We start from the raw sequence: 23557 nt of genomic DNA on the forward strand, positions 1-23557 counted from the left end.
GGAGTCTTGTTGTCCTTCCTAGTGACCTCCAGTGGCAACCCCCCTCCTTGTACGGGGAGCTCCTGCCACTTCCCCCTCAGTGCCCCTGACAGCTGTTCCACCTCCAATCCACAGCTCAAGTTCTCAGACCCCACTCCTCCAGCCCCACCCAGGTTGGGTAGGGAGGGGACTGTAGCGGGGGGGCAGAAGGGATTCTGGCAGCAGTGAAGTGGGATGTGGGGAGGTTGAGACCTTTCCCCAAGTCACCCCAGCCACTAATGCTGAAGCCTCAGGATGGCAGCCCTGGTGAATGGGACGGATCGGCAGCCCCTGCTAACTGAATCCTCATGTTCTCTCCTGTATTACTTGGGTGAAATTCTGATCTCATTTCCAGCTCTTTGAGTAGCGTTAGAATTTAGCGTCTTGCATTTAGCTATGTTTTGTGCAATTCTGTGATCATCACAGAACATGAAAGCAACAAAACTAAGAAATGTTTTGTTCATTAAAGAGGCTACAAATGAAAACTCCTCTCCCTTAATACATCATGGATTTGGCCCATTCCCCCTCCTGTTTCCTCCATGTAAAGAGACAATGTGGATTCTCTACAATCCAATCCACGCAGGGCAGCATCTCTCTCGTTTTTAAATCCCATGCCTCATCTAAGGGGGGGAAACATCAATCTACTACACAGGTGCAGCAATTATGCCTGAGTCAGCATCAGTTGATGACTTCGGTTTTACCCCCTGGACATGGTGTGCATAATGGAACATTGATTTATGGAATAAAGGTGAAGAAATCAATTGGAAGCAGCCAAGCAGCTGACAAACAGAATGCTCTGCAGGGTGGGGACAAAGCAGGATGAGCAGTGAAGTGTAAGAGACGGAGAGTGAATTCTTTCTCTCTATATTTTCCAATGACTCACTTCAGTTTCATGCTGAATTCAGCTAACTTGCATTTACAAATCTTCTGTCCTTGAAAACCAGAAATGGATTCGAAGCGCTGCTCCTGCACTTTCCTTGGCCGTCAGATCCCGCACCTCCCTTCCCCCAACACAGAAGATAACACCTTTAAAAAAAAAAAAAAAAGTTCTGGCTGCTTTTGGAGCTGGATCTACTCTGACTCGCACCAGCATGAACTGGGCATTACTGCACTGAAATCAATGGAGTTATATCCGTGTAAAAGTCAGTCTGAGTTCAGAATTGGGCCTCTTTTGTGCCGGGTGCCCCACCAGCAACAGACCTGTGCTTGTATACCTGCCCTGCTGTCCCACCACTCTGCTGCTCTGCACTAGCAGAGAACTAGTAAATGTCAGTAAATCTTACAAAACAGAGTAAGAAGACCGGTCCTGACAGCTGTGTATGTTCTGGTGTTATCTGCATCAGCAGGCAGAGCAGCCAATCAGCACGGCACATGCAAAAACAAAACAACTTCAGGATTGACCCTCATTTACATCTGTATAACCCTGTTGGATCTGGAGGTCTCTTTAAAGCAGAGATGGGCTGAAACCACACTATTTCAATCATGAGCTCAAACTAACCCAAACTGCAAGGACTTAGACCTAGGATTTTGGTTCGGCCCAGTGTGAAGAGAGCGGTCATTTAAAGAATTCCAATGCGGGTTTGGCTTTTAAATTTATCCCAGTCTAATGCAAAGCCTGTTTCACTCTGGGTCTCATTCTGTTCTCACAGCAGATAGCCCAGTCTGCATTGAAGTAACCGCCGCTGAAAGAGAAGTTGATCCTAAATGCATAGGTCTACATTTTAAGTAGGGTGACCAGATGTCCCGATTTTATAGGGACAGTCCCGATTTGTGGGTCTTTTTCTTATATAGGCTCCTATTACCCCCTCTCCCCCCCAGTCCCTGTCCCGATTTTTCACATTTGCTGTCTGGTCACCCTAATTTTAAGTGACTGCTTGTTTTGATTGCCTGTTTTTGGATTGCCAACACAAGCCACCTTTTAAAAGGGCCTGATTTTTCGGAGGTGCTGTGCCCTGCCTGTGGGCAGTTCCTGCAATTGCAGTTGTAGGTGGAGACGCCATTAAAGCGGTTCAAGTTGAGCACTGAAAATCACTAGCCGTTTGGAAATCTTGGGCCATAAAGATGACAGGTCGGTGATTTGTTGGGGGAAGGGCCTAAAGCTAGAGTCATATCCCCTCTTCTTGGTCCTCCCTTTCCCATTCCCATCCCCAAGGATGGGGAAAAAAAACCTATATGTTCGCTTGCCCTATACGTTTGCATTTTTCCACTCCCCACTTTTGTCAGGGCTCTGCCTGGTCACTTGCTGACTCTAGTCGCCTTCACTCTTTCCCTGCGTGAGCCCCCAGCTCTGAGACAGTGGTGGTGTCCCACCGGCATCCCTTCCAGTGATCACTGACAGCTTTGCCTACACCTGCCCTGTTCTTCCCCCACACCCCACCCCTCCTTTGTATCCTTCACCCTTTCTGGCGATTGTTGCAAGCAGCTGCATCCTCTGCCCACCCCATGGGGCCACCTTGCCTAGGCACCCCCCTTCCCCTGTCAATCCTGGGGCTACACACACATTGATTCGGTGGCAGGTCCCAGCTGCAGCCAGCACTTGCTGATCAAGCGAATCTCAGGCAAGGACAGAGGCAAGTGCCTCCCTTTCAGCCCCCCGCGCGCTTCGCTCCCTCCTCCCTGCCATGCAGATTTGCAGTTGTCTGGGCGTTGTAATTTCCAGGAGCAGGAGGAAGAGGATTGGTGTTTGCGGGGCTATAAAAGGGGAGAGCCAGGCGCATTGTCCTCCCCCACTTTCTGTGCATCACCCACCCAGCATCGTCCCTTCCCTGCCTGCAGCTCCCTCGCAGCCTCACCATGAGCTACACCAGCGACCTGCTCTACCCACCCTCCTCCTATAAGAAGATCTTCGGGGAAACTTCTCGCCTCTCCAGCAGGGTCTACAGCAGCCCGGCACCTCCCCGGGCTGCCGGCTACCGCGCCCACCATGCCAGGGACTCCTATCCTTCCTCATATCGCAAGCTGGCCGGGCCCAGCTCCGCGAACCACCTGGAGCTGCTCTCCCAGTCCAGCGCGGTGAGCAACGAGCTGAAAATCGTGCGCACCAACGAGAAGGAGCAGCTGCAAGGGCTCAACGACCGCTTCGTGACCTACATCGAGAAGGTGCACCAGCTGGAGCAGCACAACCGGCTGCTGGAGGCCGAGGTCTCCCTGCTGCGCCAGCGCCAGGCGGAGCCCTCCCGCCTGCAGCAGCTCTACGAGCAGGAGATCCGCGAGCTGCGCTCCAAGGTGGAGGAGCTGCGCCACGAGCGGGACGAGGCGCAGCTGGAGAGCCAGCAGCTGGCGCAGGGGTTGCAGCGCCTGCAGGAGCAGTGCCAGGAGGAGGCGCGCCGGCGGGAGGAAGCCGAGCTGGCCCTGCGCGAGTACAGGAAGGACGTGGACCACGCCACCCTGGCCCGGCTGGAGCTGGAGAAGAAGGTGGAGTCGCTGCTGGACGAGATCGCCTTCCTCCGGAAGGTGCACGAGGAGGAGGTGGCGGAGCTGCAAGCCTCGCTGCAGGATGCGCAGGTACCAGCGCCCTGCCCAGCCCTGCGGTGCTCACCTGCCCTTCCCCAGCATCCCCCGGCCCTGACCGGCCCGCCCTGCGCTCCCCATGTCCCTGTTCAGCCCTGCGCTCCGGCTCCCCATCTGCCCCTGCCCAGCCCTGCACGCCCTTGCCACCTGCCCCTGTCCAGCGCTGGGCTCCCAGTTCTGTATCCCCCTGACAAACGCTGCGCTCCCCTCCCCGCCTGCCCCTGGGCTCCCATCCCCTCCAGCCCTCTCAGCCCTGTACTCCCCTACGCACCTGCCCCCCGCAGCCCCAGCCCTGCTCTCTCTTCCCCTCCCCTGTCCCTGCCCAGCCCCAGCCCTGCACACTCCCTGTTCTGTATCTACCCAACCGACTAACCCTGCTGCACGGCTCTCCCCACCTGTCCCTGCCCAGCACAGTGCTCCCCTTTCTGCATCCTGCCTTCCCAGTGCTCCCCTCCTGGCAAGATGCCCAACAGCAACCTCCCCAGGATGGCACATAACACCCCCAAGGGCTCGGTGTTCACCTCCAGGATTCAACCACCCAGCAATCCCGTTCCACCGCCCACATCCCCAGGTGCCCAGCGCGCTTCTCCCCCCCACATGCCACGTGGATGGGGTGTGCCTTCACTTACCCCCAATATCCATCTCCTCCTAAGGAGCAACAGAGAGTCCTGTGGCACCTTTAAGACTAACAGATGTATTGGAGCATAAGCTTTTGTGGGTGAATGCCACCCACGAAAGCTTATGCTCCAATACATCTGTTAGTCTTAAAGGTGCCACAGGACCCTCTGTTGCTTTTTACAGATCCAGACTAACATGGCTACCCCTCTGATACTCCTAAGGAGTATTACACACACACAAACCCCTCCTCTTGTGTGCTGGATAAAGTGTGTGCTACACGCCCGCACCCCTCCGTCTCTATGCTGGATAAAGTGTGTGCTATACACACATACGCACCCTTCCTGTGTGCTGGATGAGGTGTGTTATATGCACTGATTACCCCTCTTCTGTATGTGCTAGATGGATCGGGTGTGGCATACATGCACAATACTGCCCTCCTCCTCTATGCTGTGCATTAGAGCACAGCCCTCACCCCCACCCCATGATTTTATACTTCCATAGGCTGAGCATATAGAGAGTGTTACATACCCTCCCCCTATTCTCTTCCTCTTGCATATGCTGAATGGATAGATACTAGATCCGTTGCACTGGGCACAAAGCTATTGCAGCCAGTGGGTCATTGGAAGGTTATCTTTGTTAAGGTAGACATTTGACTGGCTCACCTCATGGTGTTGGATGCCTGCACACAATGCCTTTGCATCCTGCAGCTATGACCCCTATCCTCCTTCCCTATATTGAATGGGTAATAGGGTACTTGCATATTCTGCTTTTTTGATTACATTGTATTCGGCATAAAGTCGTCTGGAAGGTTAAATCAGCGCCACGTCTTCTTTTGCGTTGAGTATTGGATTGGCTCACATTGGACTGTTGGAAGTGTGATTCAGTTCCTTGAATACCCCAGCAAACTGTACCTTGGTTACATTGTTACTAAGCCCTGCTGGGAAGATAGCATCCTGCTATACTGCAGTGCCATTGGTACAATAGGTACCTAGCGCCCACCCTGCAGAGCGCACACAATGACAATCTATTGTGCCTGAGCCACGTGCTAGTGGAATGAAAAGACCGAAGTTTAGAAAAGAAGGAAAGCTCAGTCCTGGCTTCCTTCATCAGTCTGGGTTTCAAGTGACGTTGCGGGACTATTTCTGTACATGTTGGGAGGAAAAAATGAAGCATGCTTAATGCAAAAAGTAGCTAACCCACGTTAATTCTTTGGATGTACATGAGAATAGCGGTTATCCTAATGAGCTTGTTATGCGTAGGTTTCATGGGCAGCTCAGTGACAACTCTTTTGTCATGTGGGTTTCGTTAATGTCCACTTTCGCAAGGTGGTGTCAGACAAATGTTAAACTGCATGTAAAGGTATTAAAACACCAGATCCGTAAGGACAAACCCAGAGCAGCTTAGTGAAGCAGCTTTACAGCTGCAGTTGCATTATTGATGGAAACGGATGAATCTCCTGAGCATTGAAATCAATAGCTGGTGCAGAGGTATTGTAATGCAGCCTGGATTATCCAGATGGAATCATAGAAACATAGGGCTGGAAGGGAATTGAGAGGTCATCAAGTCCAGCCCCCTGCGCTGAGGCAGAGTCAAATAAACGGAGACTGCCCATGAGAGGTGTTTGTCCAGCCTGTCCTTAAAACCTCCAATGACGGGGATTCCACAACCTTCCAGAGCTTAACACCCTTAGGCTAGGTCTACACTACCCACCTGAATCGGCGGGTAGAAATCGACCTCGCGGGGATCGATTTATCGCGTCCCGATGGGACGCGACAATCGATCCCCGAATCGGCGCTCTTACTCCACCAGCGGAGGTGGGAGTAAGTGCCGTCGACGGGAAGCCGCAGAAGTCGATTTTGCCGCCGTCCTCACAGCGGGGTAAGTCGGCTGCGATACGTCGAATTCAGCTACGCTATTCACGTAGCTGAATTTGCGTATTTTAAATCGACTCCCCGCTGTAGTGTAGATGTACCCTTAGAGTTAGAAAGTGTTTCCTACTATCTACCCTCAATCTCCCTTGCTGCAGATTAAGCCGATTATGTCTTTTCTTGCCTTGCACACGGAGAACAATTGATCACCATGCTCTTTATAACACTTCTTACCTATTCGAAGACTGTTGTCAGGTCCCCCCTCCTTCTTCTTTTCTCAAGACTAAACATGCCCAGGTTTTTTAACCTTTCCTTGTAGATCAGGTTTTCTAAACTTATTATCATTTGTGTTGCTTTCCTCTGGACTCTCTCCAATTTATCCGCATCTTTCCAAAAGTGTGGCACCCAGCTGAGGCCTCACCAGTGCCGAGAGGAACAGGACAATTACCTTATGTGTGACGCTCCTGTTAACTGCATCACACCATTGTCTCATGTTCAATTTGTGATCCACTACAACCCCTGGACCTTTTCCAGCAGTACAGCCACCAAGCAGTTATTCCCCATTTTGTAGCTGTGTGTTTGATTTTTTTTTTCCCTTGCTAAGTGTAGTTCTTTACACTTTTCTTTCCTGAATTTCATCTTGTTGATTTCAGACCAATTCTCCAATTTGTCAAGGTCACTTTGAATTTTAATCCTGTCTTCCAAAGTGTTTGCAACCCCTCCCAGCTTGGTGTCATCTGCAAGTTTTATAAGCGTACTTTCCACTCCATTGTGCAAATCATTAATAAAAATATTAAATAGTTTCAGACCCAGGACTGACCCCTGCTGGACCCCAGTAGATACACCCTCCCAGTCTGACAGTGAACCATTGATAACTATTCTTTGAGCACGGTCTTTCAACCAGTTGTGCACCCACCTTCTAGTAATTCCATCTAGACTACATTTTGCTTATGAGAATGTCATGTGGGACAGTTCAAAAGCCTTACTAAAATCAAGATCTATCACATCTACTCCTTCCCCCCATCTGCTGGGCCAGTAACCCTGTCAAAGAAGGAAATTAGGTTGGTTTGGCATGATTTGTTCTTGACAAATCTATGCTGGCTAGTCCTTATAACCCCATTATCCTCTAGGTGATCACAAATTGATTGTTCAATAATTTATTTGTTCTGGCATCTTTCCAGGTATTAAAGTAAGGCTGACTGGTCTATAATTCCCAGGGTGCTCTTTGTTGCCATTCTTAAAAACAGATACTATGTTTGCCCATCTCCAGTACTCTGGGACCTCACCCATCCACCATGGATTTCCCCTGAGATGTCACGAGGGACGCAGAATACTTTCAGATGACCAAAGCTTTGGTTAATGAAGGGAATTTTCATTTAACTTATGAAGAGGAAGGTTGCTTTTATGGCTAAAGCACTGGATTGGGATTTGAGATGAGCTCTGCTACAGATTTTTTGTGTGACTTTGCCAAGTCGCTTAGTCTGACCCTGACCCAGTTTCCTGTCTGTAATATCAGGACAGTACTCTCCCATTCTTTGTCTCTCTCGATCATAAACTGTTAGGGGTGAGTAGGGACTGTATCAATCTTTGTAGGTACAACACTTGGCACATTGGGGCACGTAGATATAATTGTGATAATACCACAAATAGATTTTTTTTTTGGTGAGGCAGAGAAGGGTACAGCTCTGGGTATAACAGGGAAATTTGACTATGGCTGCAATAATCAAAGTTGCGCTGTATTCTCAGAGTGCATTAAGCCTAGAAATATGAATCTTCTTCCGCTTTGTTCTCTCTTTCTTGCTTGTTTTGCTTGTTCCTCTGACAGCAGCTTTCAGTCCCTCCTTAACTATGCTACTTGCAGCAAATCTATATGTTTTAGTGCTTTGCTAGATTGGAGCCAGGGTGCTCTGCACCTTACAGGGTCAAGCCAGCATAGTGAGACCACTTCAGCCTTGGAGTTGCATCGGCTTACACTACAGCTGACTTTGACCCAGTACATTCCTGAATACATGAATATCTGAACTTCTCTTAGGCAAGGAGCTGAAGCCCATTTCATTCAAAGGAGGACTTTCCCCTGCATTAAAGGTTTGATTTCACTTATGACCCCCCTGTGTAATGAGGTATTAATGATACCAGCAAATGCTTTTTTTTTTTTTATTGCATATTTGCTATAATGTCCTTTGTTTGCAAGGTTAAACTCCACTTCTGGAATGCCATTCATTTCTAATCATAGAATCATAGAATATCCGGGTTGGAAGGGACCTCGGGAGGTATCTAGTCCAACCCCCTGCTCACAGCAGGACCAATCCCCAATACATAACTTATCTTCATATATAGGACTAAATCCATTGCTAGAGTTGTACCTGCATATTCCATATTCTGGGTCCATGTTCCTCAGTGAGGAACTCCACTGGTTGTATTAGAATAAATATGTGAACATAAGAACGGCCGTACCGGGTCAGACTAAAGGTCCATCTAGCCCAGTATCCTGTCTACCGACAGTGGCCAATGCCAGGTGCCCCAGAGGGAGTGAACCTAACAGGTAATGATCAAGTGATCTCTCTCTCCTGCCATCTATCTCCGTCCTCTGACAAACAGAGGCTAAGGACACCATTCCTTACCCATCCTGGCTAATAGCCATTAATGGACTTAACCACCATGAATTTATCCAGTTCTCTTTTAAACACTGTTATAGTCCTAGCCTCCACAACCTCCTCAGGCAAGGAGTTCCACAAGTTGACTGTGCGCTGCATGAAGAAAAACTTCCTTGTATTTGTTTTAAACCTGCTGCCTATTAATTTCATTTGGTGACCCCTACTTCTTGTATTATGGGAATAAGTAAATAACTTTTCCTTATCCCCTTTCTCCACATCACTCAAGATTTTATATACCTCTATCATATCCCCCCTTAGTCTCCTCTTTTCCAAGCTGAAGAGTCCTAGCCTCTTTAATCTCTCCTCATATGGGATCCGTTCCAAACCCCTAATCGTTTTAGTTGCCCTTTTCTGAACCTTTTCTAGTGCCAGTATATCTTTTTTTAGATATGTGCAGGCATCTGATGAGCAAACCCTAAAATGAGCTCTTTATATCATGGCCACAATCCACCATCTGTATGGAAATTCACTGACAGACCAATAACTTTCTGGCTTTCCTAATATTTTGCATCATAAGGCCAGGTTGTGGGAAACTCTTTCAGTGTGTAAAATCTGTAATTGGCAGAGTTACAAAGAATGCAGCAGGCCCTGGGGGTTGGATTGAGAAGGCAATGCATTCTGGTTGCCCACAATGCTGTCATTTCTCTCCATGAAATGGGGGAGCAATAAACCAGGTATATGTCCACGTTTAGATTCAGATTGAACTGTGGCGGAAGGCCAGCACTGTACAGAATTCTACAGAAACACTGGACAACTTAAATAAATGAGTCATTTCACTCCTGGGTGGTGTTATGGTAGCAATTCAGCAACACTTACCAGAGCTGTGTGTAGGATCAAAAAGGACTTGCTAACTGATCCTGAACAACTCGCATATCTAAAATTAATGCTGTACCTGTCAGTCTTTGCTCCTCTGATGCATTTCTTTGAACCCAGGTTAATTTGCTGTGTTAACCTAGTAATTGTTGAGATACTGACTTTTAACATGAGTCAATATCTATCTAGCTATCTATCCCCAGCCACCCCCCCCCCCCATCTATCTATCTCCATACACACCCTCTCTTTCACTGTCTACTCACAAATACATGTAGAGAGAATGTCTGTCTAATACAGCTATCTATCTATACCTATCCACCCATGTGTCCTTTGCCTATATGGTCTTTCTGCCTACATATTTACTCACCGTGGCTATAGACAGGGGGCACGGTGGATGGTCAGCTGGTGTAAACTGACATCGCTCCACTGACTTCAGAGGAGCTATGCAGATTTACACCAGCTAAGGATCTGGTCCATATAATGTGTATTTTATAGCTATACCATATCCCGCATGTGGAGGCGGGGGTCCTGCAGTGTTCCCCCGGCTATGCGACATTCTGTCATGCACCGGTGACTGCCCGCTTCCTGTCCACCAATCCACTTTGTTAGGACTTATTCCTGCCCCAAATATCTGAATAATTTGGCTAGCTGCTGGGGAAACCCCACAGGGGCAAGCAACATCTCCCCCTGCCTTCAGGCCATCCCGTGACGGCAGAGGAGCTCCAGGACCATGCATAACTGTGGAGAGAAGAGCCGTGTAGCACTAAATCCCCTGACTTCATTTCTACCTTGTCCTTAATTCAAAGAGCCTCTGTATTGGGACCGCATGGTGCTGGGCTCCACCGCTCCGTATGGGAACCATTTGTCCTCCGGCTTGCTTCGTGCAGAGGAAACACAGCTGTTCCCCTGTGTCCTGAGCGCTCCGGCTCTGCATGGGGGACAAGGGGCAGGATCTGGGCCATCATTCAGGCCATGCAGCCTAGGATGTTGGGAAACAGCCCTGAGCAGCTTCAGTGTCTTTGTATTCCTATCCGTTTCCCCGTGCTTCATGCTGTCTGTGTGTGGGGCGGGGTCCCTTCCTTCTGTGCCCTCTCCAGGTCTCAGTGGAGGTGGACGTGAGCAAGCCTGACCTCACGGCCGCTTTGAAGGAGATCCGCATGCAGTACGAGGTCCTTTCCGCCCGGAACCAGCAGTCCGCCGAAGAGTGGTACAAATCCAAATTTGCCAACTTCACCGAGGAGGCGGCTCGCAGCAGTGACAGCATCCGCCAGGCCAAGGAGGAGATCACAGAGTACCGGCGCCAGCTGCAGGCCCGCAACATCGAGGTCGAGGCTCTGAGGAATGCCAACGAGTCCCTGGAGAGGCAGCTGCAGGAAGCGGAGGAGAGGAGCAATGGGGAGATCCATAATCTGCAGGTAGAATCATAGAATATCAGGGTTGGAAGGGCCCTCAGGAGGTCATCTAGTCCAACCCCCCGCTCAAAGCAGGACCAATCCCTAAATGGCCCCCTCAATGATTGCACTCACAATCCTGGGTTTAGAACGCCAATGCTCAAACCACTGTGCTATCCAATAGACATCGGCTTCTTATTTGTTTCCAACTCAAGAGCTCACTTGCAGCCCTAGGAATCAGAGACTCAAGTGGCAAAATGCCAGATATGCATCTAGCAAAGATTATCCTGGGCTTTTGTCTTTCCTGATAGCTTGTGGAGGCCACGCTTTTGGGCACGTTTGCACTGGGAAGAAGACGGTCCTTACACAGAGATGGGATGTACTTAGCAAACCTTGCCCTGAATGGGAGGGGGAGAGACTATGATAGTAACATTTCTATAATATCTCCCGCCTGTGATCTTCAAACACTTTGAAAACATACATTCACTACCCCACCCTCCAGCCCCGGGTGAGGTAGATTGTAAGTATTATTAGCCCCATGTCTCAGCTTGGGAAACTGAGGCACAAAGCATTCATTGATCTTTGGGGACCTCTGTTTTTTGGGTGTCTACTGAGGGGCTGATTTCCAGAGGTGCTCGAATTCCAATTGCACCTCCCAAATTGTTAGATCTAAAATTTCAAAGAAGTCCAAGTGACTTGCCCAAGATCAGGCTATGAGCCAACAATAGAACCCAGGAGTCCGGGCTTCTAGTCTCCTGATTTGACTATTAGATTAGATAGAAAAAATAATAATCACATGAACTCCTTTGAGGAACAGAGCTCATTGCTAGAACAGCAGACGTCTGATATGCTGGGGAAGGGACCAGCCCAAACGAATGTTTGATCGTATTAGTAAATGTATAGGATCGCTACTGAGATTTGGGATATGCACTGTATAAACACATAATAAGACAATCCCTGCCCTGCAGAGACTGCAGTTGAAATAAACAAGGCAGAGGTGGGAGGGAAAGAGAGGTGAAATGACTTGCTCTGCTCAAACAGCAAGTCAGTGGCATAGCCAGGAACAGAAAACCCAGTCCAGTCTGGGTCCCAGTCCAGCACTCTAATCCACTGGACCACACTGATATCTCCTCCTGAGATCAGTTTGAACAACACATCTGGAAGGAGGGGCACTAAAAGCAAATGAGAGGGACCTACTGACATGATCAAAATGTTCTTCCTTCTACTTCTTTTTCTGCAGGAGACTATTAACCAGCTTGAAAATGCTCTAAGGACGACCAAGGGAGAGATGGCTCGTCACCTCCGAGAGTACCAAGACCTGCTGAATGTGAAGATGGCCCTGGATATTGAAATAGCTGCATACAGGTAAAACGGTATCAATAGGCCTTCTTCCCCTCTGGCTTTGGGGATGCTTGATGCTGGCGGTCACACCTCTCCGTTTGCGTAGAAAGAAACAAATACCCAGAAACATTATACCCCTGGATATTCCGTAAGATTGTGTAGCAATCCAGCTGCGCAGTTCTGTAACGAGAATAATGAGAAAAATTGCAGCAGATGCCCAGGTTCGGCTCAGGGTTAGAACTGGTCAAAAGCCCCCACCCCCCCATTGCTCCTATTTTTACTCCTGACCTCCTCATACGCAAACGCATTTTAAAGTTTCCAGAGATTAATAGATTCTAAGGCCAGACCACTGTGATCATCTAGTCTCACCTCCTGCATAACACAGGGTAGAGAAGGTCCCCCCAAAAGAATTCCTTGAGCAGAGCCTTTAAAAAAACATCCAAAAAGGAATCCATAGCAATATGCATTAGGAAACCTAGATCAAAATGCTGTACAGCAGCCATCTGTCTGTCTAGGTCTTCAAGCTGGAATTTTCAAATGACCTAAGGGAGTTAGGTGCTTAGATCCCATTTAAATAGGAATATGGTATCCAGCTCCGTTATTCGTCTTCAAAGATCCCTGACATATATCACTGTCATCACCATGTTGCCTGGACACTCATCTCCATGGCCTTACTGATGTCACGTAGTTGTGACGCTCTTGTCAGGGAATCCAGAACCCTAAGCCACCGTGTTACCCCTCTGCCTCGACAAGTGAGAGCTTTGCGGCTGCTAAACTGTGCATCCGCTACCCGATGCTCCAGTGTGTCTGCCTTGCTAACAAGCTCCTCCAGACTCTGCCAGTCCAAACCTGGCCCTGCAGGTAAGAATCAGTGAAGCCCAGGTCCTGAGTTCCTGAGACGTCTCCCTGCAGCGTCCAGTCCTTCTCACGGGACACGCTTAGAAATTATGACGTTTGCTGCTTCCGAAGAGACAGAGCACTCACCAGCCTGTTTGGCTGAGGACTCATGCATCGCTATAACAGCGCTGGGGTGGTTTTGTATAAAACAAGAACAAGTTATGTGATGTGGCCGTGAAAAAAGCTAATGCGGTCTTGGGATGCATCAGGCAAGGTATTTCCAGTAGAGATAAGGAGGTGTTAGTACGGTTATACAAGGCACTGGTGAGACCTCATCTGGAATACCGTGTGCCGTTCTGGTCTCCCATGTTTAAGAAGGATGAATTCAAACTGGAACAGGTACAGAGAAGGGCTACTAGGATGATCCGAGGAATGGAAAACCTGTCTTATAAAAGGAGACTCAAAGAGCTTGGCTTATTTAGCCTAACTAAAAGAAGGCTGAGGGGGGATATGATTGCTCTCTATAAATATATCAGAGGGATAAATACCAGGGAGGGAAAGGAATTATTTAAGTTCAGTACAAATGTGGACACAAGAACAAATGGATATAAACTGGCCATCAGGAAGTTTAGACTTGAAATTGGACGAAGGTTTCTAACCATCAGAGGAGTGAAGTTCTGGAACAGCCTTCCAAAGGGAGCAGTGGGGGCAAAAGACATATCTGGCTTCAAGACTAAGCTTGATAAGTTTATGGAGGGAATGGTATAATGGGATAGTCTACTTTTGGCAATTAATTGGTCTTTGACTATTAGCGGTAAACATGCCCAATGGCCTATGATGGGATGGGATCTGAGTTACTACAGAGAATTCTTTCCTGGGTGTCTGGCTGGTGAGTCTTGCCCACATGCTCAGGGTTTAGCTGATCACCATATTTGGGGTCGGGAAGGAATTTTCCTCCAGGGCAGGTTGGCAGAGGCCCTGGGGGTTTTTCACCTTCCTCTGCAGCAATGGGCACGGGTCACTTGCTGGAGGATTCTCTGCACCTTGAAGTCTTTAAACCATGATTTGAGGACTTCAATGGCTCAGACACAGGTTTGATACAGGAGTGGGTGGGTGAGATTCTGTGGCTTGCGTTGTGCAGGAGGTCAAACTAGATGATCATAATGGTCCCTTCTGACCTTAAAGTCTAAGTTTATTAATAAAGACCACAGATTTAAGTGATATCAGGCAAGAATAAAAGAGAAAAAAGGATTAAACAACACAAAAATAATATGCTTTCTAGTGCCTAAAACTTCATTCTAGGAAGATATATCTTTCTCATTTGTAGCAAATTATCAGCAAGGACCCACCGTTCACAGGCTCAGAGGGTGCTGTACCCTATGTCCCCTTGTGATGGATAACTAAGGATTCTTTCCCCTTCTTTTTGTAGTCCTGTGAACCTTTGAAGTGTATCCATGTAAATTTTTTTCTCCCCTGCTGCTTGTGAAGATGCCAGGCTGTCTCCTTCGTCCTCTGGTCAATCTGTTTCTCTGCTTGACTTAATCACTTGTTTTCCCCTCGATGTAAATGTCTTTTCATTGTCTCTGGCCTCACCTTGCTCAATATGCATTGGGGATGCAGGCAAACAAGCAGCCAAGACAGCATTCCTTTGTCAAGGGCAGACTGCCTCCAAAAGCCTATTTTAAGAACATATTTCCAGCTCGCATCTGTAATGCTATATATGCGACCTGGACACAGACCCCTGCGGTGATATTCATGACCAGCGTGTCGCCAGTTTTTATCTGATTCCTTCCACGACACGGTTTGGCTGGATAGTCTGAGTCACAGGGTTTGGCTGGATAGTTTGTCTGGAGTGTGCCTGTGAAATAGCTCTTCGGGTCTCAGTAGCTGTAGAGGCTGTTCCTTCCTGGGGGCAATGTGCTGATTGATCGCTTGGCTGCTTTCCCATGGGTGGGGGGGAAGTTCCCCGTTGCCACATCTCGATGAAAACTGATCTGGGAAGGATATTTTAGAAAGGAGAAGGCAGGGATCTGAAATCTTGCTCCAGCAAGCAGCTTAATTGCATCTTTCTTGGTGTTTCTCTCTCCCCCACCCCCAGGAAATTACTGGAAGGGGAGGAAACGCGGCTAAGCACCGTCAGCAGCGGGAACACCTTCGGCCTTGGCTACACGTTCTCATCTAGCCCTTTCTCCGGCGCAAAAGCCTTCTCCGCCAGCACGGTCACTGTCAGGAGGGAGGAGAAGCGAGACCTGCAGGAAAGCATCAAGGACCCCAGACTTTCAGAGGAGCCGAAGCCTGCCGAAGAAGATCAGCCCAGAGAAGAAAAGGTCGAAGCCGTCCCAGCCAAGAACTAAACTGGAGTGAAGTCGCTATGCGCCTCCCCAGGGGGAAAAGGAGTCCCTCACAGGCGAGAGATTACATTGTGTTCTAATGTAGCCAATTACAGTAACACTGAGCGGCAGCCTGGTCCAGTGGCTAGTGCTCCGGACTGGGACTCAGAGACCTGGGTTCTAGTCCCAGCTCTGCCACTGGCCTGCTGGGTGATCTTGGGCAAGTCACTTCACCTCCCTGCGCCTCAGTTTCCTCTCTCACCTTGTCTGTAGATTGTAAGCTTCTCTGGGCAGGGACTGTCTCTGGCTATGTGTTTGTACAGCGCCTAGCACAATGGGGCCTTGATCTCCGTTGGAACCTTTGGTGCTACTATCATAATGCTTGTAGAACAAAGGTATGTATGTGTGTCCCCTGCCCTCTCCAGGCTCGACTTCCAGGCCCTCATCCTGTTCACACTGCACCTGGTGGTAAAACATTCCAGTGACTTCAGCGGGGTCAGAATTGGGCCCCTACATAACAGTGTCCAGGGCTTCAGAGCCCTGACCCCTCCCTCCCACACCATGCAGTGCACCGTTAGCTGCTCCAACCCCTGTTCTCTCCGTTGCGGTTTATAGAGTAGGCTCAGTTGAATGGGAGGTTGGCTGGTGCAGAACCAAACCTTGGTCCCTGTTGAAGTAAATATTGACACTCCCATAGATTCTAGAAGACCATTTTATTGGCCCAAAGCCTGGCAAACTTGGTCTAGTTGTCTGAAAGGATTGGGAACCAAAGCCACTAAATACCATATGGAAACCAAGTGAGAATGAGGGTGTAAATGGTTTTTTTTGAAAGGCCCCTAGACACACCTATTATTGGACAATAGCTAGAGCAGTGTTTCCCAAACTGCGGGTCACCGCCCCGAATGGGGATGGGCCATCAGCAGATGGTGTCACGGCGATCCCTAGGGTTCAGAGGACACCATTTTGCTCTGCACAGCGTGACCTTGCATGTATGGTGCGTGCAAAGTCACAATGCCTGGAGGGCGCCATTTTGCTCTACAAAATGGCTACCTCTGCACAGTGAGCCCTCGCATGCACTATATGGATGAGGTCATGCGGTGCAGAGGATGCTATTTGGCTCTTCAAAATGGCATCCTCCATGCTGTCTGGGGTCCTGGGAGAAAATAAGTCATTAAAATGGGTCGTGCCAGCAAAAAAGTTTGAGAACCCCCGATCTAGAGCATGTTCATAGATGGTCAGCCAGTTTCTTCCATTCCCCCTTTCCCTGGTCTTTGTTGGGAGTTATCTCAGCATCTCCCTCCTCATGAGACTCCTTCCACTCTTACACCCTGCTCTGCCTTTCCTGGGTTGTCTTAGCTATACCAGCAAACCCTTTCTAATGTAGATAAGGCCATGCACGACAAGAGGAGAGACAGACAAGCTCTGGTTTAGGGCCAGATTCTGATGCATTTACTCACACTGAATAGCACCTTACTCCATAAGCAGTCTCATTGGGGTACTAGAAAGGGTCTCAATGTAAATAAGGGTACTAAGAATCTGGCCCTTCGAGACGAATTTTCACAAGAGCACACTTGGCGTGTTTGGTGTGGAGCATTTCTACCAATCTGGCCCGGATTTGGGAATTTTCAAATTTAGCCCTTCTTGATTAATAGTGGATTCATAGCTCTTCTTTAAAAAACAGGATTTGGGGCGTGTAGGGCAGATTGCATCAGTAATATTTTCTGGGAACGGCAATCTGAAGACGTGTAACATCCAAAATGATGAAGATGTGGAAATTCAGGTGCTATAATTATGATGCAGAGAGACCGTCTGTAAATACAGTCTGATATCCTTCAGTTAACATCCATATGTTATTTGTCTGTCTCTCTTCCAATCCACGAATGTACCCGGGGGAGGGGGGGAGAGAATTGTATCATGAAAGTGAATGTTCTGTAGAAAGAATTAGCTTGATAGTCTGAATGTAGAGCAGACAGCGATTGGTCGCTGGGGACATTAGTGTTCTGTTAGAGGGCTTGAGGTAGGCTTAAAACTTTAGTCTAGAGCTGGTCAAAATGGTTCGAATTTCAAAACTTTGACAATTTCAGAATTTGACATTGGAAGGGGGGAAAAATTGGGGAGAAACTTTCTCCCCATTTTTCAAACAGCTGGAGATCTGGTCAAAATGTTGAATTTCAGAACAGAAAACGAGAGAAAAATATTTCACCCAGATCTTTTGTGAATGATTTGACCACGTCAACTTTAGACTGTTACTGAATGCAGATCCATGGCCTAATCTAGAATGTGTATGTATAGTGGAATGTAGACTGATCATAAGACAATGGTTATTGCAAGTGCTCTTTCTTTAATCGATAAGACATTTTGGATCGAGGTCTCATTTTTGCATGAAACTACCTTTCAGATAATTTAAATGTGACTTTCCTCTTTTTCCATTAAAATATTCTTCGTTTATTTGGAAGGCAAATGAATAGAAAACCGAGCCCCCAATAAACAGTATGTTGGTGTCTGAACAAAAATGTTGTTTGCAGCTTGTAAACTCATCTGCCTGGCATCCTAGGCCCGATCCTCAGCATGTATCTCCATCAATGTCTGTGAAGCTACGTTGATTTCCCCCAGCTGAGGATCTGCCCCTGTATTTCTAAGACTCATTTGTTTAACACATGTGCCATACTCTAGTCCAGGGACCAGGATTTGGTTGTTGGCTTCAGCATTTTTAGTTCTCTATGTGCTTTGGTTTTGTCCGTTTCTTTCCCCCATTGGAAATACTGGGCCAGATCTTCAGTGGATGTAAATCGGCATAACTCTGCTGAAGTCAGTGGAAACACACTGATTTACACCAGCTCAATATCTGGCTCTGTATTTAAAGCCCATTGCAAAATGCCTGTAGGGGGTGCAGTTCAGACAGCGAGTGCAAGGCCTATGCACCGGTTAAGCCTTCAGAATTGGACAGATTCTTTACAAAGGGGTGAGTTTCACCCCTAGGCAACAGTTGTGACAACAGAGTTGGGGTGGGAGGGAACAGTATTCAAACAACAGAATGAACACAGTCGGAATCTATATATTGTAACAGAGGGTACTCACTTGCACCAGCCAAGCTTTTTTTTTTGCGGTGTGGGGGCTCTCTTTTCCATAATACAGATCACAGGCTGCGGTGTAGTTAGAAGAGCATGTTTTGCTCTTGTTTTTAATTGAATCACGTGGGGTTGGAGCGGGGGACGGGATATAATTTTAAATCACAGAGAGTCGGGTGGACAACAGATTCATGAATTCAAACTAGTTATTTTAACCCCCCAAAATAATTCGAGAGGTTCTGAAAACTTCTAGTTCCCCCGGGGCTGCCTTTCCCTAGGTGCTTGTGCCGCTTTGTTCTTTAAACTAGAGACGATGATCGCATAATGAACTCGTACCGCGTAGAACTGCCTGGGCACCCAGCAGCAGGCTCCTAGGTTGAAAGGCCTAGTAAATAGCCTCCTCTGAAATCTCCAATGGCTGGATCCAACTCCTCTGCAAAGTTTAATGCTCGGGGGCACATCCAATTCTGAGTTAATGGAAAGACTTCCAGGGGCAGATCTTCAGCTGGTGACAATGGTCCTAGTGCTATTTGGGAGGCAGTGTGGCCTAGGAGATAGAGCACTGCACTGCAACTCGGAAGACCTGGCTTCTATTCCCCGTTCTGCAGTTGTACCTGTACAAAACCGTGTGGGTAGCCCAAGCTTTACTCAGGCCGAGTATTACTTAGAACCCTAAGTCTCAGCACCGTGTCTCAGAATACAAAGCCAGGGGCATAGGCCCTCTATTAAATTTGCCACTGTTGGCTCTCTGCTGTCAGCTCTTCTTCCAAGACTGCTCAAAGGCCCACTTTGTGTGTCATTTCCCCCACTTGTAGAAATGGGAATACTGATTTTGTTATTGTTTTGCCCATCTTGGGGAAAGTGCTTTGAGATTGTCAGGTGAAAAGGACTTTTGGTGGAAGTTTGACTGTTGCTACAATGGAACTTAATATGTTGCCGACACATTACAAGGGCTTGAGCCTTGCACTGTGATGCACCGTGAGTGGAATTTCAGTATATCTGATCCAACTGTATTTCTCTCCCCATAAAACCTCTACTCCATCATTTACCGCTGCCAGTCACACAAAGCCTTTGTCTAGATGTGTCCTAGGTATGAATAACGGCAATAGCCTTTCCTTGACCTCTTTATTAGTATAAGTGACTATTAACTGTATTAGATTAAAAACACAGGCTACATGAATAAAAACTCCCTTCCATGGAGAGTTTACTTCCAATAACAGTCAAGGCACTGGGACTTCCTGGGAACTAACAGAGTAAGCCAGTGGCTCATTAATCCGCAGGAGGTTATTGCTAATATAATCAGAGCATGGGGAAAAAAATCATATGGATTTCTTAGTGGGTGAAGCAGTTTGCTAGGTGTATTCAGGGCCTTTCTAAAGAGTTAATGCTCTTTACAGTTCATTGTCCAGTCTGATCAATTGAATCATCTCCCAGTAATCAGTTAAATTAACAATTTCCAGTAGCAGCTATCTTTGGGGGGTATTTATTGTTTCCTGTGGAACTCAATAAAAAGGATGCGGAACTTTCTGTTAATTAGGTCACTGATTAATTTCATCCTCTGTTTTAGTGGATTAAAAGCCTCAGGTACCAAACCATTTCTATTAAAAACGATATGATTTCTACCCTGTATACGGGTTGATTTTGATAGCTCTAGGCAGTTAGCAATGGGTAATGCTATATATAGAAAGTTGCTGTTAGGGGTTTGGAACAGGTCCCATATGAGGAGAGATTAAAGAGGCTAGGACTTTTCAGCTTGGAAAAGAGGAAACTAAGGGGGGATATGACAGGTATATAAAATCATGAGAGGTGTGGAGAAAGTGAATAAGGAAAAGTTATTTACTGTTCCCATAATATAAGAACTAGAGGCCACCAAATGAAATTAATGGGCAGCAGGTTTAAAACACATAAAAGGAAGTTCTTCACACAGCGCACAGTCAACCTGTGGAACTCCTTGCCTGAGGAGGTTGTGAAGGCTAGGACTATAACAGTGTTTAAAAGAGAACTGGATAAATTCATGGAGGTTAAGTCCATTAGTTGCTATTAGCCAGGATGAGTAAGGAATGGTGTCCCTAGCCTCTGTTTGTCAGAGGGTGGAGATGGATGGCAGGAGAGAGATCACTTGATCGTTACCTGTTAGGTTCACTCCCTCTGGGGCACCTGGCATTGGCCACAGTCAGTAGACAGGATACTGGGCTGGATGGACCTTTGGTTTGACCCAGTATGGCCATTCTTATGTTCTGTTTACCCTAATAACAAGGAAGGCCAGAGCGGTGAGTTAAAAAAAGCTTCTGTGAAAACGAAAGTTGCCTACATTGTGTTATTCAAACATTGCTATCGAGATTATAAGTGCTACCATGTGCTAGAGGTGTTCAGATGGATAAGATCAGCTATTTACTTTAAAGTGATAGGTATGCATTTGATTTACATTAGATGGCACTACACTAATAATAGTACTTAATAACTAATAATGAAGTCTGGGATTTTCAAAGGAGATCAGCAGAGTTAAGCACACATTGAAAGTCAATAGGAATTGGGTACCTAAAGCCGTTAGGCCCCAGGGGAAGCCCTAATCCTTTGCATTTCTAGCAGCACTTGTCAGATCTCAATGCTTTGGTTTTCCAACAGCTTTGTTCTTGTCATTTAACTGCCTGTTGGTAAAGTCTGCAAACATGCAGTCAGTCAGTTAGGTTTTCCCCCATATCCGTTCTGGAAAGTTGCAGTGTTGAAAACCCTTAAAGAGAACATCATGTGTATACAAATCCCGGACAAATAAAGGAGGGGGGAAATTGCACAAAGGCCCCCTGCAAGCCAACTCTTCCCAAGAAGGTAATTTGTATGAGAGCCGAAAAACAAAGCTTTGCAGATGTTTTAAAACACACAGGCCCAGATGCACAAGAATAATTCGGCTCCTGACGTCCAGTGACTTTTTAGGAATACAGCAGAGCCCGCTTATAACTTGATCATAGTGAAATGCTACTATATAGTGATGTCCCATGGTGCTTCAGGGCATGTCAATGGACTTTGGCCCAGATCCTCAAAGATACTTTGATGCCTAATTCCCAATGGGGAGTTTGACTTTGAGGCTCTGGTTCTTTCATTCTGCTGTGTTCTCATTTCACTCATATTCCACTCTACTAATTCCCTTCCAATAAAGTCATTGGGCAGATCCTCAGGTAAAGTCAATGGAGCACTGCTGATGTATATCAGCTGATGATCTGGCCCATCATCAGCTAGCTTAGCAGTGAAATGCTACATTTGGAGGGGTCTCTCTTCCTGTGAGCTGGCTAGAAGGACCCCTAAGCTCCAGGTTTGTCTATAGTTGCTCCTAGATGTGGTCTATGCTGGGGTCCTGATTCTTTGCTGTTCTCCAGCTTGTGCAGTCACTGACACCAGTGCAAAGCATTACCAGATCAGACTGGTAATGTTTTCAATCTGCATTGCACAGGGGTGAATGGCTGCACCAGGTATAGGGTGGAGGAGAATCTGCCTCAGAGAAGTTTAGGGAATTTCTCCCCCACCACTGTAGTGCAGGTGCGGCTCCACTGCCTGAGTCCAGTCTGTGCTCATGCTCCCAACTGTGGCTTGGGTTAGTAGAAGATTTCTGTAAAATTCTCAGTGTAGATGCAGCCGTGGGGAGAGGACCAGGTTTTGTTACAGCTGTTCTCCACTAGGAGTGAAAACATGGTTCCCCAGAGATGTCTCTACAGCTGCTTGCACCCCCTGAGATCTCCAGGAGCGACGAAAAGTCCTGCTACTACTCCCAGTATTATGAGGTGGGGCTGCTTTTTGTCAGGTAAGGTCTTTCTTGTTACAGTACTATAATCTCTAAGGGTCTCTTTGGGAGCATGGATAAATGCCAGCTCCCCATGCAGATGCCTGTGGCTCTCATTCTGCAAACCCTGAAGCATGTGCATAACTTCGCTCTCCAGTAGAGTGTATGAGGGTTATTTACATGATTAAAGTTACCTGTAGGCTTAAGGGTTTGTAGGTTCAAAGTCTAGGGGCCAGATTCTCAAGAGTATTTAGGTGCCTAACCCCCACTGATTCCAATGGGAGTTAGGTGCCTAAATACCTTTGAGGCTCTGACCCTAAAGCTTCTAATGTTAGCAGAGCATTTGCTACCTGGAATGGGTACAGTGGGAATGGAGGAAAATAACTGAATTGGCTGGTGATTTATTTTATGGCTGGGGTATAAAATTCTAATTATTACTGGCCTGCACTTAAAACAATCATGGGTTAAAACCCTTTCTGCATATCAACAAAATGGTGAGCACTAAACTGGGTTTGATTAAAGGTTTTAGTGGGGGGCGGAGGGCAATCTAGGAACATAGTTGGAGACTTTGGAAGAAGTGGGGGAAATGCCCTCCGCTAACATGCTGCTGGGTGCTATGCAGGAGCCATGGTGTAATGGCTTGGGACGCTGATCAACATTGGCAGCTGTGATGATTAACCTGATTAGGCTCAGCTGCATTTTGCTCAGGCCAGGGCTGTCTGCAGCAATCATGTAGTCAAGGAGCTGAGCTTAACTCCTGGGGAAAAGAAGGATCCAGCTTGGCTGGTGGGTGAGCTGTAACACTACTAGTCTGTGTGTATAGAAATTAGGCTAGAAAGCCCCTATGCAAAGAAGAGCAGTCATCTAATGCAGAGGAGCCTACCAAACGGCTGGTGAAATACAGGTATGCTCATTAGGGTTACCATTCGTCTGGATTCCCCCGGACATGTCCGGCTTTTTGAGCTAAAAATAGCGTCGGGGGGAATTTATAAACGTCCGGACTTCTCCCCCCCCCACACCCCCATGCAGAGCGCACGCGGCTAACAGGGCAGCCGGCCGGATGGTGTCACTTACATGGGGCTCCGACAGACAGAGAGAGCCCCCTCCTCCGCTTCCCCCTCCTCCACTCCCCTGCAGCAGAGATCACTCCCTCCCTCCCTCCCTGCATTCGCAGATCACCTCTGGCAGTTCGCACCGGCAGTCTGGAGCTCCTCCCGGGCTCCTCCTCCCCTGCCAGCCAGCCTGCCCGGACGACTGGCTCACAGAGACGTTAGGCGAAGGCCAACAACAAGGGGGCCAGGGGGTTGGAGAAGGGGCAGGGAGGTTTTGGAGGAGGG

At 47.7% G+C, this 23557-nt stretch overlaps 1 protein-coding gene across 1 annotated transcript; it reads left to right on the forward strand.

Moving 5' to 3' along the window:
* Nucleotides 1-2633: 2633 nt before the first annotated feature.
* LOC117872903 (low molecular weight neuronal intermediate filament-like) lies at nucleotides 2634-17893 on the forward strand. The gene is made up of 4 exons (XM_034761750.1): nucleotides 2634-3522; nucleotides 10579-10896; nucleotides 12113-12237; nucleotides 15149-17893. The coding sequence occupies exons 1-4, from the start codon at nucleotides 2812-2814 to the stop codon at nucleotides 15402-15404; spliced, it is 1410 nt and encodes a 469-aa protein (XP_034617641.1). The 5' UTR covers nucleotides 2634-2811; the 3' UTR covers nucleotides 15405-17893.
* Nucleotides 17894-23557: the final 5664 nt, after the last annotated feature.

This window comes from Trachemys scripta, chromosome 2, assembly GCF_013100865.1.
Source record: "Trachemys scripta elegans isolate TJP31775 chromosome 2, CAS_Tse_1.0, whole genome shotgun sequence".
Classification (NCBI taxonomy): domain Eukaryota; kingdom Metazoa; phylum Chordata; order Testudines; family Emydidae; genus Trachemys; species Trachemys scripta.